At 54.0% G+C, this 15,590-nt stretch overlaps 3 protein-coding genes across 3 annotated transcripts; all 3 read right to left on the bottom strand.

Moving 5' to 3' along the window:
- Window positions 1-604: 604 nt before the first annotated feature.
- On the bottom strand, window positions 605-1,373 carry BKA78DRAFT_15467 (uncharacterized protein). Its single transcript, XM_066882999.1, has 2 exons — window positions 819-1,373; window positions 605-764 (listed from the first exon to the last, which is right to left on the bottom strand). Exons 1-2 carry the CDS (start codon window positions 1,197-1,199, stop codon window positions 690-692), a joined length of 456 nt encoding a protein of 151 aa, XP_066749585.1. The 5' UTR covers window positions 1,200-1,373; the 3' UTR covers window positions 605-689.
- A 2,610-nt stretch (window positions 1,374-3,983) lies between these two features.
- On the bottom strand, window positions 3,984-5,729 carry BKA78DRAFT_291528 (fungal-specific transcription factor domain-containing protein; the record flags this gene model as incomplete). The annotated part of the gene is made up of 1 exon (XM_066885912.1): window positions 3,984-5,729. One exon carries the CDS (start codon window positions 5,727-5,729, stop codon window positions 3,984-3,986), a length of 1,746 nt encoding a protein of 581 aa, XP_066749584.1.
- Window positions 5,730-12,083: 6,354 nt separating this feature from the next.
- BKA78DRAFT_348900 (pregnancy-associated plasma protein-A-domain-containing protein) lies at window positions 12,084-13,208 on the bottom strand (the record flags this gene model as incomplete). Its single annotated transcript, XM_066890709.1, has 6 exons — window positions 12,084-12,120; window positions 12,172-12,219; window positions 12,273-12,444; window positions 12,500-12,612; window positions 12,667-12,887; window positions 12,957-13,208. 6 exons carry the CDS (start codon window positions 13,206-13,208, stop codon window positions 12,084-12,086), a joined length of 843 nt encoding a protein of 280 aa, XP_066749583.1.
- Window positions 13,209-15,590: the final 2,382 nt, after the last annotated feature.

The raw sequence follows: 15,590 nt of genomic DNA, 5'->3' as shown, positions 1-15,590 counted from the left end.
GGAAATGTCGGAACAGAGCGTGATCGAGGAACAGGGTCGAGTAAGGAAACGGAAAAGAGATCTGGAAGATGATATTTAGCACGATGGAAAAGGACGATGGCGTAACGACGACCACATTGATTATCAGCTTCAACGACATCATCGGGATGCGCAACTGAGAAAGCTTCCTCATGTGCAACTATCCACGAATGCTCCTTGCACATCCGATTTGCGCCGGCTTGCTCTCAGCCCAAAGCGCCTTCACTGGGATTCTGCAAACGGTATTCAAAAATGACGTACCAGAAGCTTGATGGTCAAAAGGTTCTGGAATTTCCTACCCTTTGCTGTGCACTCAAGGAAGCTTCGTATGCACCCAAAAGAAAATGTTGGTGGAGGATGTGTCATGGACACATTGCACACGGGAATCGAAATAAAACAATGGTCGGAATGGGCATGGGCATGGGCATGGGCATGAGCATGGCAGTCATGGCTGAGATGGAGATGCTGGAGAAAGGACTTGCTTTCGAGGCTTCAGATTGAGATAAAATGGACCTACCTTTTTGATGATGCCACCATGAGTCGTGCCCCAATTTCTTGCGTTTCTTTGACTTTGATTTTGCAGTAGCCAACCGTCTTGCATGAGCTGGGCAGCCACTTCTGGATCAGCTTGCGAGCCGCCGGTTGACTTTCCTGGCAGTTCGAGGACGACCTCAATACGCCAGAATAGAGTTTCCAAGACCTCCCAAGCCTAAGCCGAAGCCTAAGCCTATCCTCATATATAGCCCCTATTAGCAGTAAATAGCAAGCTACCTTTAACCTTTGGCACCGAGAGTCCGTACAAATATGGCAAGACATGACCTGGCAAGACATGGCCTGGCATACCATGCTGTCGCCAACATACAAGTGCCACCCTCCATTTCAGCCCTACACCACCGCCGAACCAACGAATTCGGAAGAACGGGCCCCACGTGCGGACCGCCCTCCTCCCTCTGCGACCAGGGGATCCCCGCCAAAAGGCTCCGACCCTTCGGATCGGATTCGTACCGACAAACGAAAAAGAACATCTTCCGCCGGCGGCACAACGTCGCCAACAGGCGTTTGCCAGCAGCGTGACTGTCGTGGGCGGATACGGTGACGGGCGGGCGCGTGCGCGTGCGCGTGGTGCGGCGGCTGGCGAGTCGGTCTCGGCCTTTGCTGTCGCGACTCTTGGCTGACGCCATGGCCACCCCGAAGGCATTCTCTTTTGAGTCGATGGCTTCACAGAAGCGTAGCGAACGGGAAGGCCACGGCGAAGCGTGGGATTGTGTTGCGCGGCGGGCGAGCCGGTTGGGAGGGCCTAGGTGGCTGCCTGGGACGGGCCGGCGGTCTTGCGTGGGTGTGGCGTCACCGTCTTGCTTTTTTTGTTCAATCAACAACTGCCTGCCATTTTTTTCTGCGGAGGAGCAAGTCTTGGCTCGAAGCGGTTGTGCGCAGTGTTAAGTAATACTCATCTTGTGGCGATTCATGGAATGGTTCAGCCTGTGGTAGCAACGAGTAGGAGGCTTCTTGGCTCGGTAGTGGTTCGGGATGTCATTGATTCATGGGATTGATTTGATCGGATAAAAACCGTTGCAGGCGGAAAAAATACTCGTGCTGGAGAGTCGAGATGTGGATGGTCGAGAGACGCTGGAACTTGAGCATCAGCGCCTGTCGACCGACTGTTCAACTGACCTGCTCAATGTGATACTGGTTCCCATCTATTCTGAGGTTCCTTCATGCAGAGAGGCGCCCAGATGCTCTTGGCAGCCATCCTTACCATAAAGATGTCAGTACCATCACAACGCGGGATACGCGCGTACTCGCTATCTTTCGATCTTACCTGATTGCTTTGTGCAAATGATGTCGGCACAAGTGTCCCCTTCTCGACGCCAAGAGAAAACCCCCTCGCACAATCCCACTTCTTGCCGTGCCTCTCCGTCCTCTGAGCAACTCGTGATGCGTCGCCTCTGCTCGGTAGTCCGAGCCTCATAGACCGCCTTGCCTAAAATAGAAGCAACTTCGGCGGAATCGGGCCTTTTTCCAGTGCCCTTTGAATGACGTGCCTGTTGCCAGTTGTTTCGCCGACCGAATCTGGCCGATCCCGGTCAGGTCAGGACACACAAGCCAGGTGGATGCAGAGGCAGCAAGAATCGTGCGAACGGCGGGCACACGAGGAAAAGGATTGGCCTCCCTGTTTCAAGGTTTGCGGTCGCGCGTGCTTAGTAACGGCGTAGGTGGGGACTTGAGAAAAAAGGGGAGGGGGGCGTGGGAAGCGAGGTGGTCAGCAACACCAGCTTGCGCGACGACGATGCGATGTGGAATCGCAAAGTTACTGCAACAGGCAATTTTCTGGACTCCAGAGATTCGCTGGCCCTGTCGAATCCCCCAGATCTGTCATCTTGCCGACGAAACAAGCTCTACCAAGCTTTTCTGCGCGGGTGTGGAGGAGGCTGTGTAGCTAGCCGAGCAGCGGGAAGGCTGTGTAAACGTCTGTTCACCCAGGGGACTCCGCAGCAAGGCGCAGGGCAGTGAGGCTGTGCCTGCCTGGGAACTGAGGCTGAGCTTGCGCTTGGACGCTGAGCCTCAACTTCAACGTCAACTGTTGCCAGAAACCATCGAAAATCGACTGTTTGCGACCACAGCAAGATATCGGATGCTGTACAGGAGAACCGGGCTACTTCGGCCGCGTGACGAGTTTTGCGGCCTGTCGGACCGTCTTCCCGTTTCTCAGAGGCACTGGCCGGCCACGCTCCCCGCCAAAACGCCGCCGATTGTCTTCTCAACAGCTGATGGGCATTCGAAATAGTCGCGATGCCTCGCAGTCAATCTCGGGGCACAGCGACGGGGATGGGAGCTCGGCTGCTCCGTCTGCTTCAATTGCGCGTCTGCTGTGGGCGCCGGGTAGCGTTTGAGAGCTTGCTACGAGGCATCCCTCTCCATCCGGTTTCCGGTCCTCGACTTTTCCCGCACCTTGGTGTCCAGGAGATGAAAGATAGAGAAAAAGACCCACTTCCTGACTGGCGTGCTGATTTGAGCCGCCCTGATTTGTCCGTATGGCTATCTGGACTCCACCTCGACGTAGGCGATGTCGCGAGTAGCGAATGAAATGTCGTCCTTTCTGGATGGCCAAGAGCGTGCCAAGAGGATTTGAGAAAGTTTGAGAAGTGAACACGGCAGTATTAAAGCAAAGGTGAGCAGTAGGTGGTGTTGAGAGAGGTTTTCTGACTTCTATTCTTCTTCTATGAGACCAGGGGAAACTCTAGTGAGAATGTGCTCATGAAACGGAGCCAGCAAAGGCATTTTACAGCCTGAGATCGCTGAAGCCTTCGTTAATCTTAGTCACCGAATGGACTCGCAGAGTCTAGGCTCCGCGGAACTCTCACTCCAAGTCGGATCAGATGGCGTGCAGTCGAGAGGCGGTTCATGTGTTTCCACTTTCCAGGTCCTTTTGAAAAGATTGCTAATACTGTCTTTCAGACATTTGAATTTCCACATGTCCGTTGCGGGTGATGTCGCCTATCAAGAAGAGTGCGGGGCTAGCGACGCCCCGGTCCTCATTGCTGTCCGAGTTGAGAAGTCGTTGCCCGACGTAATCCTTCCAAGGCATTATCGGACAATCTTCTCGCTTCGTCGACAAAAATTTCAAAGATCGAGAATCCATTCGGCTTTCACGATAAGAATCCTTCGCAGCAGTTTCCAAGTGCTGCGGTGATGCCCGGCCCGGGCAGTCTCTCCTTCCCTGCGCATTCATCTGTCCTGCTGTAACTGTGCCGTTTGTCCTGCTACAAACCCAAGCCGGAGTCGACGCGGGAGAGACTCTTGACGTCGATGAATTCCAGGTTGTCGGCAGCTCCGAAACCAGGAGATTGGTCAAAAGAGGGGGCAGGCCATGCGTTTCCCGCACGGATAGTGTCCAGCGGTGTACTCCCGACCGCCGATTGAGAGGATTGGACCTCGTCGTCAGCACGAGGTCCCAACACAAGTGGTCAGGCAAGCTGCAGATCCATGCCCATGGCCATCATGATGGCACGACGACATTCGGTCGACGTGTCTCCCGTAAGATCCCGATGCTCCCAAATCTTCTGGATGACCTCCGCCATTTGGTTGAGGACCCCTACGCCTAGCCTTTCTCCTTTGGTAAAGAGATAAAGCGCACGCCTCCGCAATTCTTCGCCCTCTGCTTCACAAGCCGTGATCCAGATTGGCCATGAGACTCCACAAGTTTGCAGTGTCTCCTCGAAGGCGTACAATGATTCCAAATGTTGCACCGAGGCGAGGACCCAATGTTGGACGTCGGCAGCAGGTCGTTGTCTGAATTCGCGGCTGAGATTGATGTGGCAGGCGTAGTAAAAGGACATGCTGTGGTGCATGAGCAGCAGCCCGTCGATGCCCTGAGTGGTTTGAAACCCATCAATGTCGCCCTTTGCGCATTCAATCATGGCCTCCACCCCTTGCAACTCTTGTTCGGTCGGTGGCATTTCGCGGTCCCGCAGAATGTGCATCATTCGGATCGACTCAAACAGCGCTCTCGGAATTCCAAACATTTTGTCGATTCGATAGTCGATGCCTGCCGGGAGCGGAGAGCCACAGTCGAGGAGGTTGATGTGCGAATCGTGGCTGGCGTCGATGAACCGTCTGGTGTCCTGAGAAAAGTTGAGTAATTCCACGCAGCGGAACATCTGATAAAGGATAGCAGCAGGGCCAGTGCTACCCCAGCTCGGGTCTTGAGCGCGCAGCCAGCTGCGAGCTCCATGCATGTGGACTCGCCAGTCTGTGGGATGACCGACTATCCAGCCAATTGCGCCCAGTAAAAGAATAGTCGCGAAGACTGATTCAGAGTCCCACCTAATGTCTTGCAGGCTCAGCCTGAGGTTCCCGAGACACTTGCCGTAGTGCCTGACGGCCAAGCGCGAGTAATTATCTACGAGAGACTTTTCTGAGGCCTGCTCAGCAACATGGTACGCCGAAATGGCGTATATTCCGTGGAGAAGCGCCGCGTGGCCAGGCCGGCTGGTGGAGAGCTCGCCAGGCTGAAGGACGAGGGGAATGCAAACATGCTGAAAAGGATTTTCGGTTGAAGTGGTCGGAATGAGCATCCTGGCCACGATTGAAGTGTAGTGGTGGAACAAGGAACGTTCCGACTCATTGGTGAAGAGCAGTACCGGGTTGATCTCCCAGGGAAGCGAAACGGGGTAATCGTAGCGTCGAGGGATGATGTCGTCGTACTGCCCAATGTTGGCATAGGCGCTTGCGGGGTCGTTGGAGAGATCAGGGCCGTCATAGTCCTGGTAGTGGGCTAGAGCGGTCGTCGGAAGGACAGGGAGGTCGAAGGCTGCCGGGAGATTTTGGAACCCAGAGCGGACGAGTACCTGGATGTCGTGGTCCTCTTGCGGCGATCCGGGGACAGAGAAGACGCCAAACGGACCAATGATGGATTTGCAGGGCGATTCGAGGGAGTCGAGTCTTGCCAGAGCATCATCGAGGAATTCTTCAGAGTAAATGGGGTTCTGACGGTCGGCTTCGCTGATTAAGCGCCTCGTTGGCACAGTGGTGGGAGGAAGCGAATCATTGGCATCGAGCCAGACAAGACGCAGGCCGTAACCTTTGCACTCACGGCCGCTTTTGGAGCACCTTTCGCAGGTGGGTTTGGCGAGGTCGCACTTGACACCGCGCTCTCGACATGTCCAGCAGCCGTTGAAGGTCTTTGTGCGTTTCTTGTGAGTGCGCACCATGGTCCAGCCAGGCGATGTCAGCGGAAGGGGGGGAGGAAGGGTAGGGAAGCGGAGTCGATATTGAAACGAACGGTAGGGCTGCTAGGGCTGGCATGGCTATCATCCATGACGGGTATGGAGTGATAATGTAGTCCCTCGTGGAGTTGCAGTTGATTAATGTCCAGCGGGTGGGCCGGCGAACGGGAAGAACGGCAGCACACCTTCTGGCGGGCACCAAGATGAATTTCAGGGGGGCATCCAAACGACGACCAAGTCGCTGCCCAGCCTTTTGATGCTCAACACTGTACCGTCTTCACTGGTCCACTCAGTTGCCTTGCCGCCGGCCACCACAACTCCCAACCTGATCCCCCAAAATAGATGCGTCCCGCGACGACCTCTTCCGACTCCCGATTTTCCAACAACTGCCTCAAGGTTATCGGAACCAAGATGCCGGACAAACGGCTCACTCAAAGCCTCTGGCAGCGCGGTTCGGTCCGCCGGGCTGGTTGGCTGGATGGCTACAGGTCATGGTTCCCTTTGCTGTCCTCTCCGCCGTAACACGAGCCAACCCCGTCTCTGCCCCAGTCGCCCTCTCAAGGGACACTCCCTGCATCCTGCTTGCTGGATCCGCGGAAGAAACCACAAATCCAAAGCCCTAAGGCTTGCCACCGCTTCTAGAAGCATATCAAGTCGAGACCCAAAAGTATGCCAACCAACATGACGCACCTGGCAGAGGCTTCTCGTGCGCCCCAAGACTCCCAAGCTCCCTCTCGACGCTGCAGCTGGCTTGTTGCAATCGAGCCAAGTCGGTCACTCCGAGCTCTTCCAGCGGCATCCACGTCACCACGCAGTTGATCCTCCGCATCAGCCGCTTTGGACTCTCATATGCTCGGATTCCATGCGTCGGTAGCGAACCGACAAGCTTGACAACTCCAGGCCGTCAAAAGCTTGACGGGCCCAAGTTTCGGTCTTTGGATTTGCCTGACTCGTTTGACGGTCAGACAATGCAAAAATTTGGCCTTCATCTTCCCACGTCCCAGCAAAACCTCTTGCTAGCCTCCTCATGGAAACGTTTGCGACAACGTCCTGCTCCACACGTTCGACAAGTACTTGCTCGGTTCCACACTGCCCAGAGACGTGTTTCTAAATGGATTCTTGGCCGCATCCCCGGATGCAACCAAGAGCGATGAGATGTTCCAGTGAGGATGGAAATTTGTCGGGGGCACGGACGGCTTGGGGCTTATGGTGGCCATCGCATGCTGAGTGTGATGAGGGCGCCAAACACCAAGCTGGAGTCGCAACCCCCAGGGGAGTCACTTGAGTCCCTGCGCCGCCCGGGCTGGGGGCTTCGTCACCAGCCACCCACTCTGAAAGAAGGCGAGATCCTTGGCACTCCTGTCGGCCTTACTCTTGTCGTTGATCTCCAGGCCCGTGGTCCTTGGCGTCTTGATGTACCCGTCCTACCAGGTTCAGGATTTCTCTTGGCAGTGACCGGAAAGGGCTGAGTGCCCTCGGGTGGAGTAGGAAACCCCCGCTGTCCGCAATGCCGCATTAAATCCGTGCGTGAAGGTCCACCCAGTGTACCCGATGGCCTTCGTCGACCACTGACTGCGTCTGCAAGGCGATTTCAAAGAACGTGACCAGTTCTGGTGCCAAGATTACTATCTGTAGCCATCGGAGTTCGCGGAAGAAGAGGGTAGTTTTCCCGTCGTCACTCGTTTTGGCCCGGTAGCTTGACGTGCAGCATGGACCCCAAGCAAAGAGCCGCTGTGGAAACGCCAGGCCAAATGAGAGCCCTCGCGCTAGGCGAGGACACTCACTAGTAGTGGGCTGGTTTCTTCTCATTGGTCAAATCTACACACGCCGGCGCCATTGAAGCGTGAATCAGTCTGGTGGACCATGGCGAAGCTGCACGGCTTCTTCTTCCTTGTTACAAGGCCGAATTGCCCGTCGGAGATAGTCACACATTCTTTTGCACGGTTACTGGATCGAGAACGGAGCAGTCTCCTCCGCAAGACCATTCGAGGAAGAAGTCGAAGTATCAAAGTGTTGACTGAGCTGGAATGGCCCCATAACGAACGGAAAATATTGCCACGCACTTGGAAAGATCCGACCATGAGCAACAAGGAACAACCTAATTACATCGTGGGGGCTTCGCGGCTTCCATCTTCGGCACATAGTTCGAAAGACAAGAGTATCCTTGCCTTCCGTGAAGTCAAACGCGTCTACCGAACCCAAACGTGGCGCCATTCATCGACTACTCTTGCTAAGGTATAGTAAACACAACATGACAGCAACTAGATTCTCTCGCCGATACCAGCGCCGCCTTCTCTTTGCCAAGGTGACACTTCTCTCGACTGACCGTCCATTTCTCTCCACATTCTTGCCAACTGCACCCAAGGACGTGGTTACAAGATGCCCGCGGCAGGATTGTGGCTAGGCATGCGGAGCAAGGCGCATGTTAGAGGCTGTACGGTGAGCGTTGCGCAAGTGGCATTGTGGCATTGCGGCAACCGTCCAGTCGGTTGCGGATTCCGGCGTGATCATACGCCTGGCTGTGCACGAGATGAATCCACAACGACGGGCAACGACGACCAACGTGGCACAGCCTACAGCAAGGAATTCGAAGCCTGTGGAGCGAGAGCTGTTGGAACTTGCGATACGAGAGCCTGTACAGAACTTGGCGCCCTCCAGTGCAAAGGTTCGGCCGAGGAAGTTCTGTCCTGACAGCTCAATGGCTGTGATAGCCTGGCATTGGCTTTGCTGGGGAAGCTCGGCCCCTTCGCTGCCCTCTCTCGCCATGTACAGGCTGGCATGTACGGCGCTTCGGAAGTTCCAGGGGTTGTTGACGGGAAAGTCGCCTACCTGCGCAAGTCACAATTTGTCGTGTGACACGCAACGAAGCCAACATGGCTCAGACAGCTCTGCAAGCAGGATTGTCGAAAGACCTACTCAGTAGTCCACCCTTGGCCTTCTTTCCAATCGGTCCTGTTGAGAGTGAGTGCTCCTACTGTGGTGAACGCAGGGACCAACTTTGCCCGCTGACCCATACAAACAGGCGGCATTCCACGCACCTCGCGCCTCCTCGTGGCAAACCTCCAGCGACGCGCGGCCAGAAAGCGCACAGAGAAGACTATCACGGTCTATAATAAGAACATGACGGGCAGTTCGGCCTTCAGTGATGCCTAGAAGAGACAGCACGGGCGACCCACCTCTACCGTCGGCCCTAGGCCTACGTTGGATGATGTGCGCTGAACCGCCCACTATTTGCGGACACCAGACATAGCGTGCCATACATCGCAAGAATGTTTCAAGTCTACGTCTCGACGAGGCGAGTGTTGGTGCAAGGGCTGGCTGGCTAGAGCCGAAGTCAAAGGCGGCCTGAATAGTGTCATCCCCAGACGACGGACGGACTAGGCTCTCCGCGACGCCTCAGAGTCAGGGCACTTCTCTGAAGAACAAAACAAAGCTTCAGGCCGGATCTCTTGCGCAGAGATTGTCATCGTCGTCACTACCGGCCCACACACTCGCACCACCGTACTGTAAGCCCCGCCTCTTCGTCGTTTCGATCATCATCTCTTTGCTCGCCAAAGGTAGGACTGACGCGCGACACCGCCAAGACGGCCAGAGTCACTGCTGCTTCTCATTTCTTCCTGACCCCACGACTGATTTCGGTCCTTGCTAAATTACCCCTAAGCGTCACCCCTGAATCTCCGGTGGCACAGCATCCTCGAGCGCCTCGTCGACCACTTCAAGGACTTCAATGCCCACACTAGTCTGCTGGCTCGCTGCACACGGACTCGGAGACGCCGTGACTGTCGTAGAAATGATGGCGGAAATAGTGACAGACCCGGACATGGGCCCGGAGGAAAGAACAACTTAAGGGGTCAACAAGGTGCTTTGTGAACTGGATGGGCTAGGCATGAAAGGAAGTACGCGAGACACTAGTACTACTGGTCAGGTTGAGGCTCGTGCGCTGTAGCAAAGCCGTGGGCTTCATTGGATTGGGACGAAATCAAGGAAGAATGAAAAAGAATCGTACCTTCAAGCCGCCGCTGTTGCAGGAGGGACGAGATAGGTGAGCCTGATTACAGGTGAAGCCTCACAGGCCACATTCAGTCGCAAAAGAAATGGCAACTCCGGAACAAGCTGCTCGATTGCTCCCTGTAGTCGTGTTCTTAGACTTAATAGTTTGGAGAATTGACCTCGTAGGCCCAAATTTTGAATGCAAAATACGTGTACACAGGAAGTGATCAAAGACCTTGCTACCGAAAGACTTGGATGTTCGAGCTCGTAAAGTGACAGCTACGAGGAGCTCCCAATGAAGCACCGCGCATCGCCTTGAGTTGCCATTTTCTTTGCGACCCACTGTGGGCGCTCATGATTGGATGTGTCCTGCACTAAAGAATCGGTGAGAATAAGAGACGTAATGTTGACCAGAAAGCTGAGAGGACTGATGGAAGGCATGATTTGCTCTCTCACAAGACTTTGTTTCAATAGAATGTTATAAAATGCTGAGCCTCAACGGAGGTGTGTATCCGAAACCAGAAGGAAATTCTGCTTGTCCATGATGGCGGCGGAGGCGGGTCGTGTCTAGAATTGGCCGCCGAGGTTTGACGTGCGCGTCAGCAAGAACATGGAAGATGAGAAATGGAATAAGCAGCTTCAGCGCATGGGCAGATTTGGTTACCCACCTCACTTCTGCTTCAGTGCATCAGCTACCTACCCGCAGAAGTGGCCTCAGACAACGTCATGGGCAAGTGACAGTCATCCTAATCTCTTGTCGCACTCTTTCAACATCGACTGCCTGAATACCCCTCGTGTCTAAGTGGCCATCAGCGCGTATCAGAACCTCAGCAAGTCAGTGTATGTTAAATTGTCTCTACTACCCTCTTGCATCATGAGGCTGGGGCAACAGCAACTGCTCCTATCTTTTCCTCCACACGTTTGCCTCCACAACCCTCTTGGACTTTCGCATTGCATTCGCTAACATCTTTCACCTCATCCGACGCACGCAGTATGCATTTGGTATACCTTTGTTTTTGGGGCCATGGACTTCGCCTTCTTCCAACCTTTCCTTTCCAAGATCAATTCCAAGCTCTTTCGACGTTCCTTCCCCACGCTCGCCAACCACCTGTCCGGCCGTCCATCAAACGCACGATCGGTATGCGCGTGAGCGCCATAAAGAGACACTGGCAAGGGGTTCACTTGGCTGCAGGAAACCTCGCGCTACCTCTGCGGCTTTGGAGAAAGTTGGATGCTTCATTTGCTGATTGAGGACTACACTACACATGTCGCCGGTAGAGCCTTCGTGGCTAAAGCGGAGGGGTAAAGAGGGTGTGGCTCGGCAGCACTCCGAGGTAGAAGCTTGTGGATGGCAGAAATACAGGAGAAACACCCGTTGCTCCTCCCCTAAGCAATGAGGCCACGCTGCAACGCCTCGGCGGGATAGCGTAGCGAAATGGTTCTGTTAGTGGAGCAGATGGGTTTGGGAGGGTCCGAGAGTTGGTGGCAAAGGTCGTGGCACACATAACTACGACTGCTTCCAGCAACCTACGTGAAGGCCTTGGTGAACTCTTGTATCTGGCACCTGAGGCTCTTGAATGCTCCCTAGGTGCACGAGTTTTGACATAGAAGTTTTCTACTGATCTGTCGCTGCTCCTGTCACGACTAAAATCTCGTTTCGCCATTCATTCAACATCAAAAATCCGTCGTGGTGCAGTGGTAGCCCGCCAGTCCACAGAAGACAAGTCTTGGGTTGAGTGCCTGCCCAGCCTCAACGCGGATGTCCCCCACATCCGTGGCCTGCCTGCCAACCAGGCCTCAAGCTTGCTCTGAAAAGACTGGAGACCCGAGTTCGATTCTCGGCGACGGAAGACATGTGTTTCTTTTTTGATCCTTTTGGCCTCACTTTTGGGCTTGGGGATTCAGGGGCAGTGGGCTAATCAAAACATGTCATTACAGCAATCGCACCAGTGTCAGTCTCATGGCTGGGTTTTGAGCCTGGTACATGCCGTGGATTCAATGTCGGCGGGAAGTGTAAGAAAGAATTGAGCGACGGCGGCAGAAATCCCCGCAGCGACACAAGACCAACGGCAAGGCCAAAGATTTTGAAAGGCAATTCTCGTTGATGAGATTGAAAGGGAATTTATTGTAGCCCCTTCGGCTCTATCGCCATGTGCTCGAAGCAAGGCACGTCGTCCGTCATGAAAGGTCAAAGCAAGCCCTTCATACCCATCCGCAGATCCATCTGTAACTCCCATTATGCCGTCGCTCTCCAAGCCCCCATGTTGTTGCTCCCATGTTGCCGAAGTAGCCGTTGAGGAATCAGCATACTGCCATGCAGCGGAGGCTCACAAGAGAGAGACACGGGCTTTACTCATATCCAGCACGGTAGTAGTTCCACTGGTTGCTGATTCAAGTGTCAGAGAAGGACTCGCATCGACGACAGGGAAGAACTTACTGCATGCGCACACCCTGGTCATGAGTGAAGTGCCTGTTGCTGCAGCTCCTTTGGATTCCATTAGCAATGTCCACGTACACAAGAAGTTGGAGTAAACATACGAATAGGACATGTGGTTGAAGATCGGATCACGACCAGCCAGAGTGGGGCATGAGTCCCGTCCAAGAGTGCAGTCAGAGTAGTTTGTGCTTGCTTGGGCAGGGGTGTCTGCGACGTAGTCACCGCCGTGAACAGGATCAGCGTTGCAACCACCCTCGAAAGTGTGCAAAAGCCCTGTCATATGTTAGAGAGAGAGAAACCTTCGAACACCCCTGTGTAAGAGACTTACCAAGCCAATGGCCAACCTCATGGGTAAGTGTCGCGATATTGTACATGCCTAAGATCAGCGTGCATCCGTCCTGGGAGTAGTCGGTAGGCGCGCTCGCTGGCCTTGTGCAAAATCTGATTGCTGGTTAGTACACAGCGGGAGAAGTACAGACTTAGATGGGGACCCACGATCCGGCTTGGTGGTCCCCCACAGATTTCTGGAAGAACACGTTGAGCGAACCATATCCACCTGCGCGGAGAGCTTCTCTGGCATCAGAGAAAGCCTTGTCGAAGAGGGCGTTGGCCCATTGAGCATTGACCGTATGAGTTTTGCCGCGGAGGGTGAAGCTGATGCGGTGCTTGTTGTACTCGGCGTTCAGCTGCGCAATCAGGCTGTCGAGTTGAGAGTCCTAAAAGTTAGGAAGGTGAGACCATGTCATGTGGCTTCGAAAGTGAAGGTTGAACAAGAGGAGGCTTACCGGAATCCAACCGCCTTCGGCATTCTCAGATTCGGAGAGGACGTGGAAGTAGGTTGGGACGTCGAGCACCTGATTGCCGAACATGTCCTGACCATGCGCCATGGCATGATTCTCGGCAAGAGCCATTTGCTTAATGACTGCAAGCTGGTCTTGGTCGGGAGCCGAAGTCAGACAGGTGAGGTTCAATGCAAGGCCATGGCCGGCCAGTGCGAGCATCACGAGAGTGAGGAGGAGGATAGCCTTGTGGGCCATCGTGATGGGTGTGAGTTTAGAGAAGTCTCAAAAGTGGTGTTAGGATTGAGAAGAAGAGAGAATTTGGAGGAAGGACGGAGTTGAAGAAGTTTAGTGTTGAGCCACCAGTCGAAGTGCTTAAGTAGGGTCGATATCAACAACGCACGGAGGGCAGGCACATGGGATTCAAGCAAGAGCACTTACCTCTTGACGCCAGGCAGCAGCACATGGGCTTCGCTACGAAAGATATATATCTATCATCATCATCAGTAGCGAGCAGCGCAATCGAGCTTCAGGAGAAAGCCACTCAGCTTCGGTTGGCAACAAAATGAACAAGTGTTTTTCTCCATCAGTTGAACGAAGCTTCCTTTGACCGCATGCTGGAAGTCTGGACAGCAAAGGTTCTGGTGCATCAGTCAGCCGAAAGCTCCTCGTAGACGCAGGCCTCAAGATTGGACACGTACAAGGATATCAGCATTTTTGAGACGACGATCGACCATATGCTTCCAGTGAACACATGCGTCCTAAGCCTTGACATCTTCGAGAGCTGCAAGGTTTTCTGCCAATGAGTCGACCAAGTGCTCCAGACCGATACGAGGCACTAGTCTGAAAGACTACAAGGACAGCAACACTTGTCTTCCGTTGGCCAAATACTTCAGTGGACGCGGATCCAAAGTCTTGATACCAACGGAAAGAACACTACTTCGTTCCCGCGAGCCCCTTGGGTAGTCTCAGACAATGCGATTCGAGATTCGACGTGTTGTACTATCTGCGTCAGCAGAGGACAAGAGGAAAAAATAGAGGGTTCACCAGCGTGCCTGAGTGTCAGAACCATCCAAAGCCTTGTTGGTCTTCCTCAAGGAGTACAAAAACAATTAAGAAGGTATTGGAGGCTAGGAGCTGCTCATTGCTTATACATACAGCGGACTAAGAAAAGAGAAATGACAATCGAGCAAAACCAAATGGCGGAGCCGGGTCTTCAAATCTGTCCCTGAAGATCGAGCGCCTGGTCTGCCAATGATAATTCCACCTGCACAACGTCAAGCCAAACAAACCTTTCCCATCACAATTCTTGGAACGAAGATTGTTGTGGAACCGGTCATGCCACAAATTCTGGGGCCAAACTTTGCGACGACCGCTTTACCCAGAAACAATTGATGCCAAACCTGAACTGGAACAGTCGGTTTGATCAAAGCCCGCTGAGTAGTGAGATTGTACAAACAGGGTCGAAGATGTTGAGTCTTCCAGCCTCCAGTCGAGGGGGTTGACGTCGGCAAGTGATCTGCGGTGGTCTTGCTCGTTTTGCGGGCCTTCTTCGGACCCGACCGACCACCGCATTTCCTTCCGGGCGAGGCTTCAGGTTGGTAGCAAAAGTCGTGGCACACACAACTACGACTGCTCCTTATGATTCTGCGTAAAGGATTTAGAGAGTTCTAGCCTCAAATGGGTGCGGGTCTTGAATGCTCCCTAGACGCACGCCTTTTTGAAATAGACACTTTCCATACTCCCGTGGTCGCTCTCTGGTCGCTCCGGCTCAGTTTCTTACCTTGGTGTGCCACGACTTTTGCTACCAAGCCTCGGAGGCTTCGTTCCCGCAGTGCCGCACCTTTCTTCAACGACATCGCAAGTCAACCTACTGGTGCATCAATTCCATGGAAAAGATGTGTCGTTTCCATCTCTGATTCGCTGGATGGCCGCTTCCACAAGAACGTTATCAAGTCAGCTTGTCTCATGGATGTTCAGCCGCTCTTCTAGAAACCAGCAAGGCTTTTCTAGCGTGAGTTTGCTGCCGTTGCATGCTGGCAGCCTTGGCCTACAAAGATACGACTGTGACCTTCCTGTTGGAGAAGCTCGACTCGATGGGCGCAAACCGTAGGCAATTCTTGGGTAGCACCAAGCTGGGCAAACCGACACGTGAACCCCAATGGCGCGACTGTCAGGCCAAAGGAAGCCAGGAGCCATCTCTTATACCCCGCATCATTGGATCAGCGCGGCCTGCTCCTCCCAGGTTGATCGCCTGCAGGCTTTCGGCCCACACGCTACCACCGCTGGGGCGCGATTCCCGTCCACTTACTGCTTTTGATTTGGCCTATCGTCCCTTTTGAAGCGACAACATGCATGCCCTTACATTTAAGCTTACTTGGCTCCCGTCCAGCCAACGACCTCCCCGTCATGCCTTGGCTGATACGACAGCGGCTTGCAGTGCCATGCTGATAATGCGGTGAGATGGCTATCTGCCGTACCTGGGTGCAATGTCTAGGTGCAACGCGCTATTATCCTTCAGTGCTAAGTCTTGATTGTATGGGTGAATGATGATTGGTTCTATTCCGAAGAGGCGAAAAGGGATGCAGATTTAATGCGGAAGATTTCCTGGCCCTCCCCGCCCTCGTGCAGCCTCGACAT

Source organism: Phyllosticta capitalensis (assembly GCF_038381095.1).
Source record: "Phyllosticta capitalensis strain CBS 128856 chromosome Unknown BKA78scaffold_1, whole genome shotgun sequence".
NCBI lineage: Eukaryota > Fungi > Ascomycota > Dothideomycetes > Botryosphaeriales > Phyllostictaceae > Phyllosticta > Phyllosticta capitalensis.
The sequence above is the reverse complement of the archived record's forward strand: the minus strand, read 5'-3'. Positions and strand labels throughout refer to the sequence as shown.